This window comes from Equus asinus, chromosome 1 (genome assembly GCF_041296235.1).
Source record: "Equus asinus isolate D_3611 breed Donkey chromosome 1, EquAss-T2T_v2, whole genome shotgun sequence".
NCBI classification, from domain to species: domain Eukaryota; kingdom Metazoa; phylum Chordata; class Mammalia; order Perissodactyla; family Equidae; genus Equus; species Equus asinus.
In genome coordinates this window covers 180,153,441-180,178,151 of record NC_091790.1, presented here as the reverse complement: position 1 = coordinate 180,178,151, position 24,711 = coordinate 180,153,441, and the positions used below count along the sequence as shown (strand labels likewise).

Genomic DNA, 24,711 nt, shown 5'->3' with positions numbered 1-24,711 from the left:
GCTACAGTATAGTGTAGTGATCCAAACATATTTTATGTAGCCCAATAGCCACCTTTTTTCTGTCATAAATAAGAACTATTTTAATTATTGCTGTTTCATTTTAAAGACTTCAATATTGATATTTGATTTTTAAGATAGATAGAATCATATTGATGTTTTACCCCAAACAGTACTCTTTTTTACCATTAATTTTAATTAGGCTGTCACATGTGGCAAAGGGAGGGGATGGAACAGGTCGTCAATAAAAGTTTCCAAACTAACAATTAGTAATTGAGGGACAAAGAGAGTTTGCAACCACAAACTGTTTTTAAAAGAAAAACACATTTTGAATCTCAGAAAATAATAATCTATTGGTTGCACATTACAATTTCTTTTAAAGAAACAATCCTTTTGAATTTCCTGAAGCTGAAAGGAAAAAATTATTTGAGAAGTGAATTGGGTGCTGTGTAAACCTTCTGTTCAATAATGTATCTTAAAACTTGAAATGATTGCTTCTCTTATTTTGCAATGTGTCGTATTTCAGCACACAAAACACTAAATGAAGAGTGTATAGAAACGTAATGGAATGTATAGAAATGCCAAGACAGGTAATAATTTACATGTCCTCTTTTGCGTTTTAAAAAATCAATATTATACATTATAAACTCTGTGGAATGCTGACACATAAAAATACATGTTCAAACAGTTCTTGTTCAGATAAATGATCTTTGATGTAAACCAGACAATGATTAGCTAACATCTTTTCTGATCTATATTTATAAATTAGAAACTACAGAAGTAGATGAGTTGTGACTATTCCCATTTAAAAAAATTATAGTTACAGATGAGATAAGCTTTGGGAAAAGATTTGAAAGACATTTGTTTTTCTTTTTACAGTGAATGCTTTCTAAATTTTCTCGTACAATAAATGTATTACTTTAGACTTTTACTTATCAAGCACAATTTCCTTCAAGCCTTACATGTTCTTGATAGCAATAGCAACAGATAGTTGAAATACTAAAAGCAACAACGACAAATATTGTACAATTTATGAAGTCCTTTCATATCTGCCTAATCATCATATCAACCTGATGGGCAGAACTGAGAGCAAGTATGAGTATCCTTGTTTCACAGGTAAGAAAATTGTGTTTCCAAAAGGATAAATGATTGACATTATCCCAGGCTCCAACATGGTGGCTGGAGCCCTCTGTGGTTTTATTCATGGGCACAATAAGTCTTAACTTACCAAGCCAGAGCATGGTAGCCATCCAAGTAGGAAGGCATCATTGTTCAGGTTAAGGAGGAGGCTACTTATGAATAAAGAGATATAATCTCAGGCAAGCAAAGGCAGCCAGGGTTTTCCTAAGCCACTCTCCAACATAGATACCTCAGTTCTGCAGCTTACCACTCTGAGAATGATGCCCAGCTCAGGGTAAGCATGTGTCAATTATAATGGAGTTTCTGGGAAGGGCGCATTTTTCCCTGTTGTACTTGGATTCCTTTCTAGGTAAAGGTGGAAATTACTGACACATTAATGTGACCTAGAGTAAAAAAGATATAAACATGGCTTACATGTATAACCCAAACTTCAAACTAATGAGGTGAGAGGGGAGGCAAATTCCCTGGTTTTATTTTGGCCACTTTTTTTCTTGTTCCACAAGTAACCTAGATTACCTCTTCCTAAAATTTTTTTAAAAAAATAAAATAGTACAGTTAAAATAGAAGCTCTCTCTCATCCCATTGCCCTCCCTCTGTCCCTGGAGGTGACAGATATCTGAAGCTGATGCGTATTTTTTCCATCTATATATTTTATACTTTTATGATATATCATATATGATTTATCATACTGTTTTGTGTGCTTTTTAAGAGTTACACAAATGGTAGCATAGAACAGTTAAGACATTGAATCTTGCTTTTCTCCCCTTATTTTTATATTTTGGAGATTCAGCCTTGTTGATACATATAAGTCTGGTTTGTTCTTTTTATGAATATATTATAATGATTTTTTCCATTTCTATATTGATGGACATTTGCATTGTCTCCATTCTTTTTATTCCTAAGAACGAGTGTAGAGGTTTCCTCGTGCCCACAGACAAGAGCTCCTCTAGGGTTGATACTTAGATATAGTGTTTCAGGTTCACAGGAGATAAATACCAACTTTTTAAGGGATTAACAATTACTCTCTCCTCTAAGACCCAGATATGAGAGCTCTCATTTCTTCCTATCTTCTCAAACAGTTGGCTATTGTCATTCTCTTGAATTTATACCAGTCTAATGGGGGTGGAATGGCATTTCATTGTTCTTATAATTTGTAGTTCTCTAATTATTAGTGAGGTTGGGCATCTTTCCAAGTTTTTACTGGTCATTTGGGCTTCCTCTTTTGTGAATTTTTTTCAATTAGCCTTTTTTCCTTTTCAATTTGTAGGTATTTTTGTACACATTGGTATCAGCCCTTTTGTCTGAGTTGTAGGACAAAAAGAAAATTCCAAAGATCTCTGTGAAGTGTGGTTTATTTGAGAGAAAATGATAAAATGGTAGTAAAGAACCTCAAGAGTACAGCACGCTTAAGTGTTCTTATGATACCTGCTCCTCTCAGTCCAGTGAAAACGTTCAATAAGTGTGTCCCCAAACAGGGATACTGCCAGAGTGACCATCTTGAAAGGCCCCTCAAAAGTTTGTCATTGTGCATGCAAATTAGTAGAAATTATATCATTTTGTAATGGTCACTTATATAACAATAATTCAGCTCTGAGCAAATGCTCTGGTTGCCTATTTTCTAAGATATTTCTAGTGGGCAGGTGTAAACCTGCACTATAATATTGTTTTGTGTCTTTCAAAGACCAACTGGAGTCCATGTTTTTCTCTCACTTACTAGTGACACTAAATCTCATCACTCCTTGTCTATTATAGTCTACTTCTAACTTGTGGCTTGATTATAAGTTTGCTGTTGGTCTCCTTATTGGTTCAGAAATGTAAAACTTTAAGATAGGTATATTAATCACCATGTTATACTTTGGCTTCTTGAATCTTACTCATGAAATCTTTCCTACTCTGATGTCATAATCACATTTTCCTAAATTTTCTTCTCAAAGTTTTAAATACTTAGTTTCCTATTAAGGTCTTTAATCTGAAACATGTTTTATATATAGTATGAAGAAGGAAATATAATTTTATTTTTCCCCATATGGGTTGTCAATTTTTTTTGGTACTATTTATTGACTAGCCCAACCATGCCTACCATTTGTAATGGCAGAACTCTTATTATATCAAATTCCCACATAAGTTCATGCACGCTTCCCTATTTACTGTTCTATTTCATTGGTCTATTTGGCTATCCCTATACTAACATCAGGCTATTTTTATTACTGTAGTTATATAAGTGTTAATATCAGGTAAGGTACATCTGGCAGCTATCAAAGTTTGTTAATCCCTTTAAATTCTCTACGTAGACTTATCTAATCAACAAATAGCAACAATTTTATTTCTTTACAACCACCATTTGTTTTTCTTGTCTTATTTCATTGGTAAGTACTTCCACTACAGTGCTGATTATAAGAGGTGATCCATGTTTTGTTTTGATTTTAAAGGGAATATTTTTGATATCTTGACATTAATGTTTGCTGTATTTTATTAGTTAAGACTTATTAAGGAAGCTTCTTCTCTATTTCTATTTTGCAGACAGATTTAATAACAAATGATGATTGCATTTAACCAAATGTTTCTCCTGCATCTGTTGAGATAAATATACCTTTGTCCTTAAATATCTCAATTTCGTAAACTATTTTAAAAATGTTCCAACTGCTAAGCTATCCTAGCATTCCTAGGATTAGCCCTATTATATGTTATATTTTTAAAAAACAGGTGATGTTGAATTCAATTTGTCAGGACTTTCTTTGGGATTATTGGACATATGTTTGTAAGAATTCAAAACTCACCTCATTAGAAAGGCTCCCAGTGACCATCCTTCTGAAAGGACAGCTTCTCCACTCATTAGTCTATTCCTTTACTCTCCAGTCTTACCTCCAGAGCACTCCTCATCATCTGACATATTGTTTAATTGTTTATTGCCTATCTCCTCCAAGAGAATATAAATTCAGTGAGAGCAGACCCTTATTTTGTTCTTTGTTCTATCCTAAATCACTGGAGCAGAATGTTTGTTTAATGAATTAATGCATTTGATAGAATTAGTGTATATAAATGATTAAAGTATAAATGAATACATGCTGTTAGCCTATAATTTTTTCTTTTTCTGTCATTGTCTGATTTTGATATTAAAGTTATTCTGTCTTCATAAAATGAGTGGGCAGCTATCAAACACTTTGTACAAGTGTATGTTAATTCCATAGGATTTGTTAAGGTCTAGGGCTTTCTTAGGGGTGGATAATGAAGAATGATTTGATTTCTTTAATGTTATAGTTCTACTTAGGTTTATAAAAAAATTCTTCTTGAGCTATTTTTGGTAGTTTATATTTTTCTATAAAATTATTCCTGTTGTTTGCCTTTTCAGATTAATTCATATACTAGTTTGCTACTGCTGCTGCAACAATGACCACAAACTTAGTGGCTTAAAAGAACACATATTCATTATCTTATAGTTCTAGAGGTCAGAAGTCTAAAATGAGCAAGCAGGGGCTCTTCTTTACCTTTTCCAACTTCCAGAAATTGCCAGCATTATTCGGCTCATGGCCCCACTTTACTCTGACTTTCCTACCTCCCTCTTGTAAGGACCCTTGTGATTTCAATGGACCCACCTGGATAATCCATGATACTCTCCCCATCTCGAGATTTTTAACTAAATCACATCTGCAAAGTCCCCTTTGCCAGTTTCACTGGTATTAGGAATTAGGATGTGGACATCTTTTGGAGGGTCATTATTCTATCTAACACAATTGGCATCATATTTTTCACTGTATTTTCTCCTGTCTCTCTGGATGTTGCCTTTTTACATTTCAAAACGTGTTTATTTCTTCCTCTACCATTTTCTCTCTTAATCAGTTTGCCTGATATTTGTTTATTTTATTAGCTATACCCTGACAGCTGTGGCAGGAGTGTGGGGTTTAGTATGAAGGCTGGAAAGGCATGGTCAGCCATGCTGGGAATTCTGTCCAAGTTCATTTTCCTCTACCTGTCATTTCCCACCACTTCATCAAACAAAACCACTTCCATCATGCTCTGGGAATTGTAAGTAACCCCTGGTAGGGTGCATTCTAACTCAGTATTAAAGGTAATGGTGCATCCAGAGCATTCTCACTCTGCCTCCCACTCCCGGAACTGCTCATTCTCTATGATTGAAATCTTTGAGCTTCCCTTCTCTCCTATTTGAGCTCCCGGGGATACCTAAGGAGGTGAGCGCCTCGCCTAACTGCTCCCTGGGGGCCGCAGCGGATTTAAGCGATCACACCGGTCTCTCCTTCTTTCCCTCCCCGCTCCCGGACCGGTCAGGCTGGTTCCGACATCTGGGGAATTAACGTGTCCCGCCCATCCCTAGCCTCGAGCCGCGCAGGCTCCGCGCCTCCGCCCTTGTTCCCTCGTCGCTTCCAGCTCCTACGAGTGAAAGCCGCTACAAAGGGCTTGAATGAAACGCGTGTGGGTTTAGTGAGTCGTAAACCACCAGAGGATCCCGTCTCTCCATAAGCCAGCATCTCTCGGAGGAGGCAGAGGAGGGGGAGGAGGCAAGGAGTTGAGTGCTCGGTGTCGCCGGCGCGCGCAGCGGCTGGAGCGGCAGGGAGAGGCCGGGCCACCTCCCCCTTCCCGGCCATGCACCGCCTCGCCCGCGGCGGTTCCAGGCACCACACTCTCCGCCCGGGCTGCGCCCGCTGTGGCAGCAACAAGCTCCTGCGGCCGCCGGCACCGTCCACGGAGGAACAGCGCCCGCCCTCCCCACCCCCACCACCGATTCCCGTCTCCACCGGGACACGCCGCCCAGCAGTCCGCGCCGCCCCCTGGTCAACTTTGAGCAGGAGGAGAAGCAACTTTGACAGTGGCCGCGGATTTCGAATCCCGCTTCTCCTCGGCGGCAGCAGCCTCGCGGGTCGCTGGGGTTAGGCGGCACAAGAGTTTCCCGGGCGCCTCTGTGCTGCGTCTGGCGGTTTGCAACCTGTTTCCAGAGAGCAGGGAGCGGGATTGTGGCTACTAGTCATCTGAAGAAGGGGAACTTGTTTTTCTTTCCCTTTCACGACCTCGTCTTCTACTGGATAAAGCAGTATCGAAAGGATGTAAATAGGCAGAGCAACTGTTACCAAGAAGGCAACCAACCAAAGGCAGGGAGGAGCGTGGGGCTTCGTTGGGCTTCTCCCAGTCGCAACATTAATCAATAGTCAGGTGTTGGTTGCAACTTTTCAAGGTCAGCCACCGGGAGCAGCGATTCCCTCTCTGAACCTTGGGGATACGCGGCACTTGGGTTGGATTTGGCTGAGAAATGCACAGGACGCCAAACGAGGAAGGATTGTAGAGGGGGAGGGTTGTGACCCCAAGACCCATCCCCCAACCTCCCCGTAATCTCCCGTCCCCCGCAGCCGGGGCGGGGGTGAGTATGTGACATGTGTCTAACTCTCAGCAGCAACTTAGGCAGCAGGTGTCGGTCCTAAGCGGGAGCCGCGGCTGCCGGGCGCGTCCTCACGGAGCCATGCGGGCCCCGGGGGCGCCTCTCGCCCGCACATCGCGGCTGCTGCTTCTGCTACTGCTCAAGCTTTCTGCATCTCCTGCCCTCGGGTCCGCCCCTGCGCCCAGGAACGAAACTTGTCTGGGGGAAAGCTGTGCACCTATACTGATCCAGCGTCGCAGCAGGGACGCTTGGGGACCACGAAATTCTGCAGGAGACCTTCTGCTCACCCGTGCGCCCAGAGAGGAGGAGCAGGAGGCAGCGGCGCGCCTGGCGCCCTCGTGGGACCTACTGGTGGCCCGGGGCGGTGACCCAGGTGCAGGCAGAGGGGTGGAGGCGTCGGCAGATGAGCCCTGGGGACCTCCAGCCAGACCGCCTGGCGCCTGGAGGTGGAAAGGTGCCCGGGGTCAGGAGCTCCCTGGAACTTTGGGGAGAGGGAACCCCACGGCTCTCCAACTCTTCCTTCAGACCTCAGAGGAGAAGGAGAAGGGTCCCAGAGGCGCTGGCATTTCCGGGAACAGCCAGGAGCCTAGTGTGAGGGCAGAACCCGGAGCCAGCGACCTTTATTACTGGCCAAGGAGAGCCGGGAAACTCCAGGGTTCCCGCCACGACCTCCCACCCAAGACGGTCAATGGACCGTCCGGTTACGAAGGGCGGACGATTGCACCCCCAGGCAGGGCGCTGGCCCAGAATGGGTCCTCGGGTGAAGGGATCCACGAACGCGGGGGTCCCCGCCGGGGCAACAGCACGAACCGACGTTTGCGACTGAAGAACCCATTCTACCCCTTGACCCAGGAGTCATACGGAGCCTATGCGGTCATGTGTTTGTCGGTGGTGATCTTCGGGACCGGCATCATTGGCAACCTGGCGGTGATGTGTATCGTGTGTCATAACTATTACATGCGGAGCATTTCCAACTCTCTGTTGGCCAACCTGGCCTTCTGGGACTTTCTCATCATCTTCTTCTGCCTTCCGCTTGTCATCTTTCACGAGCTGACAAAGAAGTGGCTGCTGGAGGACTTCTCCTGCAAGATTGTGCCCTATATCGAGGTAATGCCTTCCAGGGGGTCTCAAGCTTTACCCATTTCCGGGATTTATAGCATCAGAACTGGTGCTCCAAGCACCTACCTGGCTGCTGAATCCTTTCTCTTTTTTTCTGGGTCCCTCCTCCATTTCTCTTGTCAATCATTTATGCATCTATATATATATGTATATATATATACACTTACATAGAGAGAGAGGCAGCTTTATTCGCTCACCTTCAAACTCATCTGTTCCCTAGGTTGTGAAAGGATTATGATCTCATAATGTATAGAACTGTTTAGAATTTAAATTTATCTCTCTGAATATGGTGTTATATGTATTTCTGATTTGGCACCCATCAGAGATTCTAGGGTTAATAAATGGCCAATCCATGGTTGTCATTATTAGAACTCAGCAAGAAAAAAACCTTGTATTTTTTGTCTACTAGATTTCTAGTGCTCCAATCTGATTTTTTCCTCCAAGATTACTGCATTTTTTCCTAAATATCAAAATTGGAGTAGTATTTTATTTATTTAACAAAGGAAATCTGCCTTTCTTTGTCAGTTGGCCTCATGATATATTAATAACCTCCCAAATTAGTTTGTGTCTTTGGCTGTCTGCCATGTTATCCCATCTAAATTCCTATGACATTTCTTGATTCTTTTTTCTTCTTAATTTCTTAACAATTTTATTTATTTTGTATGAATGAACTTAAGCACAAATAACACTGGCCATCATGGCACAGAATTTATTTGACATTCTGAAAGTATATAATACGTATCTTTGTTATTTGTTAGGGTATAAGGGATAGGCTATTTTAAGGGATTGACTCTAAGACTAAAAAATTTCTTAAGAAGGAGGCATATAATAGGTTGCAAACTTTGGAAACGAAAATCTTCCTGAGTCAGATTTTACTGTTTCATCCACAGCTAGTGTCCTGAACCGTTATTATGGTAGTTGGAATTTGCTCTTTAAATGGCCTCTCTCTAAACACCAGCTCTTGGAAGGAGCCCAAGTGCTTTGTTGCCAGTTGTGTTTTTAGCCAGCTGGCCCTTGATTTCCTCCATTCAGACTGCCCATTTCATTTATGGAAGAAGAAGAAGGGAAACTGTAAATATTCCAGAGCCCCTGATCCTGTCTGGCACCACGGCCAGTGACACTGTGTTCAACATTGTTCCAGGGCCTAAAGCTAAGGGATAAGTAAACAGAAAACAGTACCTACTTGGAAGGACCAAGGCGAGAGACAGTAAATAAGACCCTCTGTTATCCTGGCAGGGATCGGCTACAGAATCGTTCCATGCTTACTAAATCAGCTGTTGCTGCTTTACCAAGATCTAGGATTTCTCTTGTTGCCAAGCTCCAAGGAGCTCTGAAACATCTAATTTATTTGGTAGACAGTTCATTTTTGAATTACAGAGGAGGTAGTTGAATTTATGTGAGAGAATGTGTCTACCAGTTACCTTTTCAAGGTCAACTTCAATTTCAGATTTCTCTGATTGTTTGTTTGAATAACGCAGAAGAAACTGACACACGCAACAAAGAGACAAAAGTAAACTTTAAAGTGAACAGGAGAGTTACTCCCAATAAGAGAGAAGTGTATTGGCTTGTCTGCAATGTACTGGGCATGATAACACCTTTATAAATCAGAGGGAAAAATAATAAGGAGGACAGAAAAAAGAAACTGGGGAGAAGAAAAAAAATTACCAAAGTTCTTGAAGAAAACTTTAAAAGAAAAGAATCCTATCCAAATTCAGAAAAGAATATAAAAACTTTGGTTAGTTTAATGAGACCTATGAGTCTTAAGTGATGGTATTGATTACATATGTGTTTTAATTTTCTTTCTTTCTAATTCTGAGGATTTTAAAAAATGTGTATTTTGTTTGTATTTCACTTTTCAATTTAAGTCCTTTAATTAAGAATATTTTGTTTTTACCTCTTCTCTCATTATTATTGAAACAATTATTGTTATTTTTGCTCCCTGTATTTTTTTTCCCTTCTTCATAACCCTCTCTGTTTTTTAGTTATTGGTACTAGGCTTTATTTTCCCTAGAGAAGCAAAGGCTTGGAAAAAAAGATTTACTCATTTTTTTCCTTGAAAAATTAGACTATAATATACATTTTTACTGAATGAAAATCTTGAGATTAATAATCTTTCTAAATTCCTACCTAATCCTGTTCTTCTGAAATAATTTTCTGTTTCAGCATGCCTTGTGAAAATAATTATTGGACAGTAGTATCAGCTCCATAATTCCTGATTATGAGAGCAAGAAATATAGTCCAAATCTCACAATAAAGCATTTCTGCCTCCAGGAGGCACTGCTATTTTCACGAAAGTAAGAGGGATTCAGTGCCTGTTCCAAGTCAGGTTCCACACAAAACAGACCTTAACGTGGAGATTTGCTTGCGGGAAGTTTCCTGGGGCACACACTCAGATTCAACACCTAGTAGGGAATGAAGGCAGCAGGATTGGGCAGACAAGAGAAGTTGAAGTGATGCAGATGGCACAAAGACCTCAGCTGACAGGATACGGAGCTCTAAGGCTGGGGTGGTCCTGCAGGGGTGTCCTGATTGGAGGCAAGAGGGCCCATTCTTTATATTCTCTAACAGACCAGTCATTGGATGCAATTTGCTCCCAGGAAGGGGGCATAACTGTGAGCTGGGTGGATCTTTTTCGTCAGGGGCAATTCCTAGAGAGGGATGCAGCTAAGAGCCATCAATCACCAATAGTCCCAGCAGTCGGGGGATCAGCACTTCATTCCTGAAGAACTTTGGGGGTAGGCAATCTGGGTAGGAGAACATAACATCCACTACAATGGCTTTTGAATTATCATGTTAAGTTAGAACCAGAAGACAGCCTAATCCCACTCCATCAATTTAAGGGTGAAACATGAGGCTCAGAGAAGAAGAATGACCATCCTGAGCATATATACTAGTCAGTGGCAATCAGACACTAGCCTCACCACTGGATGTTGACTTTTGCTTATTAGGCAAACATCTGGGAGGCAAATGGTGTCCAGTGAGTGTTTTCTTTTTCTTTCTGCTCCTTGGTGTCTTTTAAAAAAGATTTCTGTATCAACTACATAGGAAAAAATAATAACATAATTTGTTGTATGATGAAATTTATAGCTTCTTCTATTCTTAAGTTTCATTTTGTTTCTCGTAAATTGATAGTAAGTCCCAGAGTTGGTAGGTCATTACATTTTTAAATATTGTAATAATCTGAAATAACTGCACTTTTTAGTGTACCAAACATGATGATTTTAATGATTAAATAAAGTTATATAGGTTACAATTTATGTTCTTAAAAATCACAAAACTTTTAGATTGGTAAAGGACATTACAAATATATTACATTTGTTTAAACTTTCTCCGAAATCTGTCCCCCCCCCATTTTTTTCCTCTTGACTGCAAGACTTCTAAAAATTATTTGATATTTGATTTCCTTTTATTATCTAGGTTTTGCTTTTTTTCACTTTTTACTTTCTTACATTTATTTTATTTGTTGGCTATTCTGCCTTTTTGTTTCATCACACACACTCTTATTGATTTATAATGCATGAGTTACCATTTTTCTGGGAATCTATTTTGCCTTCTCCAATGTTTTTATTTTTCTTAGTTATTTAAAAATTTTATCCACAATTGATTTTTATTGATCTTTACAAATTTTCTCTCCCATCTCTCTTTTGCCTTCTTTTCCTTTTCTACCACAGTTCTTTTTATCTACCACTTGACAATTAGCATATTCTTAGGGAGGTAGTGAAATTTGGGGGAAGAGTTGGGTTTGTGTAGAAAAATAGGAGATGTTTCTTCAGGAGAAATTACAGATCTTTGCAATTTGCATTCAACTCTTCTTTTTATTTCAATTGCTGATTTCTGTCTTGAGAGCATCCAGCTTCCAGAGTCTATGTCTAGAAGGGGAGCTGTATCATATTTAATGCTGCTGTGGGTGGGAACATACTGGGAACTGTTGTAGTTGATGTCTTCTCTCCTTCTATTCCAGGATTATGATGTCTTCTCTGTGGCCTAGTGATAAGTTCTATAAGGACCAAGAGCAGATGGAATAGGAGGAAAGGGGGTTGGAGGGAAGGGAATCTGGGTAGATAGTGGCCATCCTAACAGACACATCATTTTAAACTAGTTAATCACATAGTTACCAGAAAAAACTATACTCAAACCAACAGTTGAATGTAGAGAGAGAGAATGTGTGTGTGTGTTGGATATGGAGGTCTGGGTGTGGATTGCGATAGGAGAATGGTGGAGGAGTTCCTACCACACCATTTTCTTAAGGATCTAACAAATGGTTAAAGCCAAATAGTTCAGGCGTTGAATGTGGCAGCTGGAACAACTCTTTGCTCATTACTTGACGGAAGCCAACCAGAATCACTATATCAGCTGATTCAGATTGCTAAATATTTATCTCTGTTTGGATGTTAATTGGAGGTTTTGAATAATATAGGCTCCTCCTTAGTTTAAAGAACTCAGGCCTGTTAGGGAAGAAGGCTTCAAATAGTTCTAAGAGAATCCCAGATGTAACTGTATTATTTATTTTTACTGTGATACAAGATTCTTGCGTGAAGGTGGAGGGTGGATAAAGGGAACACATCTCACCAGGGCCTCTGGACCATGATTTGTAAAAGGTCTAGCATCTTTTGTGATGAAAAGAGTCAGCTTTTCCAATGTCTTTAAAAATGAGCTATGAGCGGGGTGGCCTGGTGGTGCAGCGGTTAAGTGCTCATGTTCCACTTCGGCGGCCCGGAGTTCGCTGGTTCGAATCCTGGATGTAGACATGGCACCACTTGGCAAGCCATGCTGTGGCAGGCGTCCCACATATAAACTAGAGGAAGATAGGCATGGATGTGAGCTCAGGGCTAGTCTTCCTCAAAAAAAAAAAAAAAGAAAAGAAAAGAAAAGACCCATGAGCAAAGCAAATGGCTCTTTCATTGCCTTAGATTGTACTTAGCACTAACGGGAAGAAAGGAAGGGTACTGGAAGGTGAAGATGATATAATCATACAGGTGTGAGGTTCTACACAGATTTCCCTAGAACCCCTCCATTCAAGTAATAGCACATTTATCACAGCAGGTGGGAAATTTGATTGAGCAGTGGGTTAGCTGTTAGATATTCTGATGGACTTTTAAGTGGAAACATACAATTTTATGGGCAATTTGAAAGCCACTTATAATATTTTCAGGAAAAATAGACTCACTGTATCAGAATGTTGCTTAAGAAATATTTTATGCCTCCCATTAATCCCTTTATAATCATTTTATACATTCCAGGTGAAAATATTTAGCTGATAACTCCAGCAGAAAAGAAAAAAAATTGTAGAGGGTGCTTTTATTTATAACTCCACTCATGAAGAGTGTAGGGTGAAGTTTACTGACTTTGAGTTCCACAAAAAATAAAAGCTTTATCATATTTCAATGTGAAATTCAAATAATTTCCTTAACTCTTGATTGTAATAAGAATGTTGTCCTCTTCTAAAGCTTGCCAATGAGGGATAAGTAGGAATGTGGATTTTTCTTTACTTCTCTTTTACAGATACTAGTTGGCATTCAGCTTTTAAGGATTATATATAAAGCAGCAGCACCCAATAACTGATTAAAGAGCAATTTGATTAATTCATTGTTTTCTACAATCTTTTCCCATCTATGTCATCATTCATTTATTTACTCACTATCCATTCATTCATCAAATGTTTGTTGGGCTTTTCTTCTATGCTAGACCATATGTTAAAAAGGGGATCGGATGGGGGCGGGGGAAGAGGGAGCAAAAATTTCCAGAGATGAATAACATAGATGGGTTACTGCTATTAAAGTCAGAGAAAAATAAAATAATGTTCTACAGTGTGACGAATACTATACTAAAGGTTTCAACAAAGTATTAACGTTCAGGAATGGCCCTGGAATGAGTCAGCTCACAACTGTACTCAGTTATGACCAAAGATGGAGAAATTCAAGTGAAAACTATGCTCCCTCTAATTTTTTTAAATCATATTCTTACTATTAGTCTTTATAAATGCTGGGCAGCCTTTCCATCGTGAAAAGTTACAACTATGAAAATCTTTTTTAATTCTTGCTTTCTTGTTTTCTCAATTATTCCCAGGATAAGAGGCCCATAAGAATAATTGGCAAGATAATTGGGCAGACAGGACAGTCCTAGAAGTTTCACTTAGAATACAGAATTATTCTAAATGTTATTAAATATTAAATTGTGATTTAGAATACAACGCCTGAGATAACCATCTCTACTTTGGAATTGTTAATCCTTATTAGACATACGGATATTAAATAAATACAATTTTAAAATTTTACCTAAATGAATGGTTTATTTAGCAATGTAATAACAGTACATTAAATTGAGTCCTTTTCTCCTGAAAATCTCAACGACGTATATATTTTTAATTTAACCTTAGAGAACTTGGGAAGAACGGCTGACGAGGGCTATACTTTAGACCATAGTATAGAGTAGGGGAAAGGGAAGCATAAAGAATGGATTCTCCTAAGAGTGGGATTAAGCTCAAAAGCACACAATCAGAGTGAGGACTTATCCTGAGTTTCTAGGAGCTGCCAAGATATCTGGTTATGTCCACAAAGCATCTGTCAACAGAGAAAAGGAAGCAAACATGTCTGCAAAAGCAAAATAGATCTGAGCTTATGAGTATATCCAAGGCTGAGTAGGTGAGGGGCTGCCTTGCCCTTCGCTGTTACACTACATGGACCTTGATAGAATTTTTGTGCCTTTAATAGCTCTTCGTATGTGCTGCGACTAGATTTAACGGTGCAACGTTGGAAGCACATGGATCTGTATCTGAGATGTGGACCATGGGTGGAGAGGGATGGACAGGCTTCTATGCCGTGAGGTTTGTCTCTGGCACTATATTTCTGCTCCTGTCCTCCAGGGAGCCTCCTGTGGTCTTACTTCCCAAGAATTGACCTGCCAAGGTGCCATAATTAACTCACCCTTGTTGCCAAGACTAACTCTTAAGTATCCTTATGAGAAAGGGATTCTTTGTGCCAGAAGAGATGATCTCATCTAAAATTTCAAGGTGGAGTGGAGAATGGGATCGCTGCAACCTCAAATATGGGGTCTTTCAATTTGCAAAGTAGGTACAGATACTTTCCATAAAACTTCCATAAAACCCAGGAGATAATCACAATGCCAGGCTTATTCTTTGTGAATTTATGATAGTTTTAAAAGTTATCTGTCAGCACACTTGAATGGTTCATAGCATTAATGAGGCCAAGGTCACTGACTTGATCCAGCCTGGAATGAGTCATTTTCATTAGGTCTATGACTGTACTCGGGCTGCCATTTGTTTACTTCCTCCTCATCACTCCCTACTTTCAAGGCCTTTCCTCCTACCTTTACTATCTTCTCCTTGGTTCAAATCTTTCCTGTATAGGAAAAGCATCCCATTAACTAATTCACAGCAAGATGTGGAATTTAGAGATATTTGTCTTTTATAAGAGAATTGAATGAGAAAGAGTACTTCCTTAACAGACTACCAAAGGTGGAATTTTGGCTAAAGGCAGAGAAGTTTTGTCTTAAAATGTGGTTTCTCAATGTCATTCAGATCATAATTACCCAACCACGTATGGATAAGGCTAACTCTAATTTTGTTTTTAAGTTAGGTTCACCATCATGTAAATCGATGTCATTAGTCACAGGGGAAAATAGGTGAAAATTTGTTATAATTCTTTGGAAACTTATCAGAACCTCTAGGTGAAAAACAGAAATTCGAAAGATTAAAAGCTGGACTGTAAACTTGGGGTAAATATTATATTTTGAAATGAATTTCTAATTATTAAGAATAAATATGGAGCATATAAATTCCTTTAAGACCTGTCGATTCCAATCGATGGCTTCCATCTTGGGACAAGTGATGTTAATCTTGCTTCATTTGCAGTTTTTGTACTAATCAGCATTGGCACATTTATAATTAAATTATAACATTTTAGACAAGTTGTAGTCAGATGACTTTTTTTTTTACTGCAAGAGGAATGTTCTGTGCTGCAGAAGTCAGAAGTTGCAATTGGTAGGGAACCTTATGTCAAGGTTACCTTTACTATAAAGGTAAAGAAAGATTTGTAGGATCAAGACCAGTTTGGGGATGAATGTTGGCTTTTAAATAGTCTTAATTGTTTTTAAAATAAGTAATGACGTTACTAAGCTTAAGCAAGAGGGAGGAAGGTGGAGAATGAGGTCATAGTGACAGTTGATGCCTTGAAATATGTTTTTTTTTCCGTGACATTGGGAATCACATATAGATGAACTAGGCTAGGTATAATTGAAATAAATGGCTGCTTATGATTTGTGGGTAGATCAGATTAAATCTCAGTGATAATGATAAATGTAAGAAGACTTGACTGTGCAAAATGGCTGTGAAGAGCTCTATTTCATCTCAGAGATCCGTGCATGTTGTAAGGGGTGAGGAAAATCTCTCCTCCACATTCTGTTTTGGTTTGGAAACCCCAGTGGAAGTGTGTGACTGCCATAGTTTCATGATTTGCACGCATTCTGAAATGAAGCCCTTTTGATAAAGGCCATCTCATTCACAGCAGTGTGATAAACAGTGGCTCTGATAAACATGCTGTCCCCACACTGGAGCTCAAACACTTGTTTCTTCCGTGGGGAAGTTGCCCTGAAGTGCTGCAAGAATAAGTATTCTGGAAAATGCAAGAGGAAGCCAAAGGCATACAAGCTTAAGCCATTTAGAGTTTCAAAGGAAACTCTACTCTGTGCTCCTCCTGCTTTTTTCCTGACCGATTGTTAGGCCTGTAACCACGGACCTATAATAGATAATCATTCATGGCCCAAATGAATGGGTTTTCCTAACAATAATGCCCTTGTTTTGAGAGTTACTTGTATACAAAGGCCAGCACATAAATAGATGTACTCAGATATCTTTTTGAGGTAAAATATAAGTTAGGCTAGAGTGCAGTTGTCATGACTTTTGGTGGAAATTTCCCTATTTATAAAAATCAGTATATTCCAGTCACTTCACTGTACTTAAACACGTAGATTCAATTTCTATGGAAGGAATTTTGCTTGGAAGTACACTGGTCTTTTTTCCCCCCATCAGGGGAAAAAGTATCACTGATTTATATCAGAAGGTTGAGCAAAACTTACTTGTTGGTATGAGTTGCACGTTCATAGCTTACTCTTATTCATAATGGTTCCTTATTTGCCTGTTTGCAATAAGCTTCTGAGAAATGGAGCAATAGCTAAGACAGGATTTCCACAGATTCAGTTTTTCATAAAGTAGCCATTGCTCTTTCTTCAGATCGTTTTGAATGAACAGGGATTTAACATGGTACAAAGTGAAGATGGAGGCGCAGGTTTCCTTAGGGCTTGCTGTTTGTATTGAATTGGAAACTTGAACAGCGGGGGAACATTTCGGCACTGGAGCTGTCTCTTCGCACAAGAGTGCTTAGGTCTTCACTTTCCCTGTGCCTGTCTGGTGCCTTGAAGCTTCGCTGCAGGTGGCTGCAGCCCAGGAAGGCTCGCTGCTCAGGATGTTGCCCGCGCGGGGCTGACGGAGCGTTGCTGTTGTTAGTCTGGGATGGGATACAAAGAACAGAACATTACTAGAAATTTGAAGGAAAGACTTTAGAGTTGTTTATTTGATTCTCTTCCTTCTGTATTTTGATGCCAACCCCCTCGAAATACTCAGTATCTTATTTTCCCAAGTAGTTAAAAATTGTTGCTTCCAGCTTTCCTTTGCTCTTGATTCTCAAAAGTCTTGTCTATTAAAAGTGTTTACAGTTCTGCTTTTGTTGATGTTAATGATTCCTCTCATTGCAGTTTAATTAATAAGAGATTGCATCTTGCTCACTCCATCTCTCAGGATGTTGCTTCAAAGAACTACCCATCTAAGCTAATGCTTAACAGCTTAACTCCCAAGAGCATATTTCATTGTGATATTGAATTTTAGCAATCAGATATGGTCATTAAATGCAGAAGCTCCAGCATTCGTGATACAGTTTTATAATTGCATATAATTGCACCATTCATCTCGGTAGAATTTCTAATGAGCTGTATGTAAACAAGTATATTTAAAAACCGTGATAGAAATCTTTTCATGTTACCCCAACATCTAGCAATTTTAATTACATGGGTAGATTCCATATCTGAGTAAGCAGAAATTAGCCCACGACCCATTATCCAGATGATTTTTATCAATTCATTTCTGAGGTAGGCAGTTAATTCTTTACAAATGTTTAAAAACTTCTATAAGTAATGTGGCAAAGTACAGAGCAGGCAGGGACTTTGAATCTTTTTTACTCTTTCGCGTCATAAAGGCGAGTGCATTAGTGAATTTACAGGAAAATATCTGAAGTAGTAACACTGTAGGCAGTGGCAGCAGGAGGGAGCCAGTATGTGGGCCTGGCATTTGGGCTGCGGTTGCTGTTGGCAACGGCGTTGTAAGCGCTATCTGCATTTGGGGCAGCGTTCCCCTCAGAGGCGCCTTTAACAACTCTCTCTGTAGCTCTTGTGACCCTCCCGGACAGTTCACCCTGTTTCAGTTGGATCCGAATTGCAGAGAATACTATCAGAGAGAAGTACAATTTGAAAACTAGAAGCTGGATGCGAGAGCTTCGTGAAATTTGTGTATGAAACCTGGGAGGCTTCCCTCAACCCAAGCTTCATCAAGAGGACTACAGATCAAATATTTTGGAGGTTCTGACTCACTACTAAAGCTTTTGAGAATACGGCTGAAGAACTGAGCATCTTCAAATAAAATACAGTGGAGAAGAATTCCTGAGCGAAAAGTTGGAGCACGTGGAAATCTTGCTTAAAATTTGTCCTGACTTTTGTTATCCTGTGAGGTGAAATATACAGAACCTAGAAAACATTTCTTTGCTTTTTGAAGCAGCGAACATCTTCTAACTAAGAGTGGATGTGTGGCACAATTTATGATATCTCAGGAGTGGCAATCTAGCGCACCCAGCCCAGCACATGTCCACCCACATTCATTTGTTATTACGGCTCATGAGATGCTTTGTAACACGCTTGTAGTTAGGTACACAAATGCTAGCTCTTGTGATAATTGGTCCAGACTTTAAGTCTTTAGATTTAAAATAGTGGAGAAGATACTATCTCTTGTGTGTTGTGTGTTATTTGTAAGTAATGATAGAAAACTACCAAGCAAATAGATGTTCCCAGCCTCTAAGAGATTGCCTCTCCTCAGAGTCTCTAGTACCAAGCTATTCTTTTAATAGAAATATTATTCATAATTTAAAAAGAATGCACAGCGTAAACCTTTGTAGTTTTGTATTTGTGGACTGACTCAGGATACATGGTGACAGAATAGCATACACAAAGATTTGCCTTAGTGAAGACTGCACAGAATGTCTTGCTGAGAATTTGTGTATGTTTGATAGTTTGAGAATTTTTTTGTATGTTTTACATTCTTATAGAGAAATGAATCAAAACATTTGAAAAACTAATATATAGATGTAAAGTTTCAAAAATCTATAAAATAAAATCCTGCGATTTCCACATACTGCTGTTTGATGTAGACCATTAGAAAGTGGCACGTCCTCTCAGATTTCCAGTCACAGGGTGGCCATTACTGACATGAAAAAAAATAAACTGATCTTAAGACAGTTGTACAGTGTGGACCTCAATTTTAGAATTATTTTGAATCACTAGCATAGATGCAAAATAAATTTCCATCAAGGTAAACAATTCATTAATTTGAAAGTTAATTTTAAAAAGGTAACTGTAAGGGGGCTGGCCCCGTGGCCGAGTGGTTAAGTTCGCGCACTCCGCAGCAGGCGGCCCAGTGTTTCGTTAGTTCGAATCCTGGGCGCGGACATGGCACTGCTCATCAGACCACGCTGAGGCAGCGTCCCACGTGCCACAACTAGAAGAACCCACAACGAAGAATACACAACTATGTACCGGGGGGCTTTGGGGAGAAAAAGGAAAAAATAAAATCTTAAAAAAAAAAACAAAAAAAAGGTAACTGTAAGGATGACTCTTTTTGTATGGCCCTCATATTAGATTGATATTTCTTATGCTGGTGTTTATGGGAAACTTTCTGAAGATTTTGTAGAACAAGAATTATGGTTATAAGCTCAGCCATGACCTTTTGATCTGCACTGATCTAGACCTTTGGGAGTTGTATTTTTTTGGTTATTTTTGCTTTTCCTATCTTGTTTCAGACTGTCTCCATTAGCAGTTTTGAGCAAGGTCAAGGCATGAATGCAATGTCTTTATCTTCCATATTAGAACTAGTAGACTCTGACTAATGGGTAGGGTGTAAGAAAAGGAGAAAATATTTGATGTTGGAACTCTCATAGAATCCACCAGGCAAGTTGCCATCGTTCTAGGAAGAGTGACAGCTTGAACGTAATAGATAAACAACTTGTGTGTTGAGAACTAAAATTGTTATGACAAATGGTTTTCCTTTTGTCAACATGATCCCTTTGAGTTCTACAAAGCTAGACATTGACATTATATCTATATCTATATCTATATCTATCTATCTATCTATGTTTTTCCCTTGCCCCTTTGCCAAGGCATAACCTGTAGCTGTGTTTCTTGAACATTCCCGCTAGCAGGCAGTGGGGAGTGAATGTACATATCCGGCTGTTGGGATGCAGCCCAAAGCATCCCACCCACCTAGGGAGTTTTCTTTTAGTCTCCTTTTTTATCTTAAACCTCATGAACATTTGACTTTCTATTCATCATCCTTGTTTAAATATATAAATGATGACTACATTTATTAAACATTAAATTGCTTCAATTTTCTCCCAAATAGTTGAGTAAATTTGATGCTTCCACATGATGACTGTGTTTATCTTGTGACTTTGAGAAGCACCTGCCCCCTCTTGGTTGACTCTGACCTCCCTGAGGGAAAGAACTGCTTCTTGTTACTCTCTGTCCCCGATATGTAGCAGAGTGTTGGCATGGGGTCGAGAACAATAAATGTGTACCTGTGTTGAATATGTCTGTGTACCCCATTAGAGTGTATATCATGCTCAATAAATATTTTATAGACGATTGAATGATAGAATATTTATATTAGGATCATGCATTTATTTTCCTGGAAAAGCCTCTGTTTAAAAAAAACATGTCCGTATTTCTGGTTCTTCACCTCTAATTGTCGATTTATTTAGATGTCTGGATCATGTGCATATAAGAGCAGTTCCTCTTAGGATACAGTACTCTATGTGGTCAGCGTCAGAGGGTTTTCTAATCTGAAATTTTTCTATGCTTGGAATATCCAGACATTCTATTTTGGCTCCTTTTTGCATATTTTTATGGTGTTTTTTATATTTTCTATTTTCTTTGACTTTCTCATTATCTCACATTTCTTTAAATTTGGTGAACATCCTTATTTCTTGATAAATGTACTTACTTTGTGTCTGCTTCTGAACCTTGTTGCCCTGGGCACATGAGCTCATAGTGGCGGACCATCTCTTGCAGGTTGTGATTTTTAATTGTGAATCCGTGTTCCCTGGAATTTTATCTGTGGGCTTTCTCTGATGCCAAGATTTAAAGTGCATTCTTCCAGGGGGGTTTTGTGTTTGCTCCTGTTAGGTGCCTGGGAAGATTTTAAACTGCATTTTGGTTTTTTCTGAGCCACATAGATGGTATGAATTCTGGCCCTAGTCCAGTGTAAATTTGGGCTTCTGGCTAGAATTTGATCTCTTTTTTTTTTTTTCCCCCTTTTACCCCCAATTCACCCAAATCCAAATCCTATAATAGTTTCTTTACTCTCTCTCTCTAGTTTTTTCTTTATACCCATGAAGATGTTGCTATTTGGGGAGTTCCAAAGTCCTAAGGGGATCTTTGACATAATGCCCACTCACATTGGCCCCAGCTGTGTTTCCTACCTCAGTGTGCCTGGGCACCTGGCCCCATCCTTCTAGCTAAAACCGTTTTGAACTCTCATCAGGACTGGCAGCTGCCCCAGGGCCAACATGCAGCACGGAGGGGGAGGGGTCGCTGACCTGTTTGGAATTTGTTTCTCATCGATTTTGATCTCTGGGGACTTTCCCTTTCTTGTTTTCCATAACTGTATGCATTTGAAAATAATATTAAAATGTTTTATTTTGCCTTGAGGGGAAATTGGAGATCACTACTCATCTAGTTTCTTGGAAGCAATAAGCTCTTGAATGTTTGCTGTGTGTGAGGCATGCTACTGGACCCCCACACTGGGAAACAGGACCATCCTTTTCACTAATGAAAATGGGACGTACTCAACTATCCTTACTCCTTATGTAGATGGCCTGGTGGCAGGCATTTTCATGCTGACTGAAATTCTTGGGGTCTCTCTGTTCTTACCTAAAATAAAATAGTATTGGCCTAGCTGATCTTTATGGGTCCTTCCAGCTCTAAAACCTTTGACTCCATGACCCTGAACCACTACATTTTTTTTTCTCCCTATTTTTATCCTTACAATGATTCAGCTGAAGTCAGCAACCCAGTTACCAAAGCCTCATTCCAGGAAACTGTTTTCTCTCTCTTTTTTTTTCACTCATTGCCAATCTGTATTCATTGCCTAGTGTTCTCATCTTTCAGTGATCACCCGGAATGAATGTTGTCTGTGTTCCTCCCACAGGTTGCTTCTCTTGGAGTCACTACCTTCACCTTATGTGCTCTCTGTATAGACCGCTTCCGGGCCGCCACCAACGTACAGATGTATTATGAAATGATCGAAAACTGTTCTTCCACAACTGCTAAACTTGCTGTTATATGGGTGGGCGCTCTACTGTTAGCTCTTCCAGAAGTTGTTCTCCGCCAGCTGAGCAAGGAGGATTTGGGGTTGAGTGGCCGAGCTCCTGCGGAGCGCTGCATTATCAAGATCTCTCCTGATTTACCGGACACCATCTATGTTCTAGCCCTTACCTACGACAGTGCGAGGCTCTGGTGGTATTTTGGCTGTTACTTCTGTTTGCCCACGCTTTTCACCATCACCTGCTCTTTAGTGACTGCGAGGAAAATCCGCAAAGCAGAGAAAGCCTGTACCCGAGGGAATAAGCGGCAGATTCAGCTAGAAAGCCAGATGAACTGTACAGTGGTGGCTTTGACCATTTTGTATGGATTTTGCATTATTCCTGAAAATATCTGCAATATTGTTACTGCCTACATGGCCACAGGGGTTTCCCAGCAGACAATGGATCTTCTTAATATCATCAGCCAGTTCCTTTTGTTCTTTAAGTCCTGTGTCACCCCGGTCCTCCTCTTCTGTCTGTGCAAACCCTTCAGCCGGGCGTTTATGGAGTGCTGCTGCTGTTGCTGCGAGGAGTGCATTCAGAAGTCTTCAACAGTCACCAGCGATGACAATGACAACGAGTACACCACAGAACTGGAACTCTCACCTTTTAGTACCATCCGCCGTGAAATGTCTACTTTTGCTTCCGTTGGAACTCATTGCTGAAGGGCAGCCTTTGGTTTGGTTAGGTTGGTTTATTTGCTTGATTTTCATATCCTGTGCAGGTTTTTACTTTGTATTTTTCCTGACTGGGAAAAAATGCAAAAAGAGAGAAATATTAACTACTGTAGAACTGATTTTGCAAATTAATATTTGTGCTTTGAAAAAAAAGTTTATATTTAGTTATTTAAGAAGTATGAGAAGGCCAATAGTTTTAGATCATTTTGTCTGGTATGGTGCTAATATTTTATTTGAAAACGTTACTGCACCTAAACTTAATTAATTGCTAATTTTCTTTTAAAATATAATCGCTGTATGTTGATTATAGCCATGTGATTTTTGTAGGTTATTTCATGTTTGAGTTGTGATTGAAAGTATATTGTATATTGAATCGTGAGATGATTTGTGGTTAAGAAGCATTCACAAAGTAGCACCAAATAAATTCCACTTTATTCTTTAATGTCATTGTCAATCTGCTTTTAACCCAGATTCAATAAATCTTTAAATTGCCTTAAATGCACAATTTCTGGCTCTATGCACAATTTAAAATTGGCCTTATTGTTTTATAATTCTATTTTCCTTTAAGGCAGCTGATCACTATGTTATAAAGAAGTTTTCCTAAGAGTGCTATTTTATATGCAAAATTCATAAAACTATATTGTATGTTAAACAAAATTGTATTTTAAATATTCAGATATAGATGTAAAATTATTTCCAAATATTTATGAAATATGAATAAATAGACAGCAGAGTAGGAAGAAACTATCTTTTTTTTTTAATTCACCTTTGAACTAGCATGTAGAGCTACAGGTTTTCCCATGAGGAATTATGAGCAGAATCAAGGACTAGAAAACAACACACTTGTCATCTGATTTCCTCTGAATCCTGACCTTTGAAGCACTGTGAATCCTACGTGAAGCACTCTGAATTCTAATTTTCCTCCTTTTAAAAAATGAACTTGATTTAATCTGTATGATGTAATTTTTTAAAGTAGAATGAAAATACAGTCACAGAATAATAAAATATTTATATGTCTTGTTTAGAACACTTGAATATTCAAATACTACTTTTAAACAGATAGTCCATAAACTCCCAACAAAATGCTAACTCTCTGCCTTTGAAATATTTGAATCCCTTAAGGAGTTCAAGTGGCAGCGGTTTGGTAGAATGCCTGCCATGTGGGACGCACGTCTAAATCAGATGGCAGAGGGAGCGACCTCGTGACACAGTGTGTTTGTAACATCTCTGTCTTCAGAAAAAGCATTTAGAGGAGCCCAGTTTTCTGACTAGAAACCTCCCTATGTATTTTCTGTGCTATTTAGCATAACTGAGTAGTATCTTCTTTCTTCCAGATTATAACATGATGTTATTTAAATTATTAAACATTAGTGCTAGACCATTCATCTTCCACATGAAACCTAGATAACTAAATGACGGTACCCAGAATATCTCCTTTTTCCTAGTCCAGTACTCTTCAAAAAGCTTTTCTGCCCTACTGTCTGTATTCTAAGTGATTTGAGAGAGAATACAAACAAGGCACCGTTGTCTTCTTACAGATCCCTGTAACTGGTCTTTGGAAAACTTCTCGAGGATGCCTGAACTAGGTTGGCTGCAGAGCAGATCAACACCTGTGATTCCACAGTGATTCTCAGATATTTAGTCAACTTTATAAATCAAGAAACATTGATTGAGCATATGGTGTAGGAAAGGTTCTATG

The 24,711-nt window shown here is 39.4% G+C and overlaps 1 protein-coding gene and 1 pseudogene across 1 annotated transcript; both read left to right on the top strand.

The window, feature by feature from the left end:
• Positions 1 to 5,525: 5,525 nt before the first annotated feature.
• GPR37 (G protein-coupled receptor 37) lies at positions 5,526 to 24,099 on the top strand. Its single transcript, XM_014839167.3, has 2 exons — positions 5,526 to 7,630; positions 22,182 to 24,099. Exons 1-2 carry the CDS (start codon positions 6,605 to 6,607, stop codon positions 22,998 to 23,000), a joined length of 1,845 nt encoding a protein of 614 aa, XP_014694653.1. The 5' UTR covers positions 5,526 to 6,604; the 3' UTR covers positions 23,001 to 24,099.
• On the top strand, positions 15,982 to 19,514 carry LOC123287325 (selenoprotein F-like; annotated as a pseudogene).
• Positions 24,100 to 24,711: the final 612 nt, after the last annotated feature.

Bases quoted from the DNA above. Each gene is read 5' to 3' on its own strand.
- GPR37 (XM_014839167.3), top strand. From the start codon at position 6,605: ATGCGGGCCCCGGGGGCGCCTCTCGCCCGCACATCGCGGCTGCTGCTT. The intron at 7,631-22,181 runs GTAATGCCTTCC...TTCCTCCCACAG, and splicing joins AGATTGTGCCCTATATCGAG to GTTGCTTCTCTTGGAGTCAC.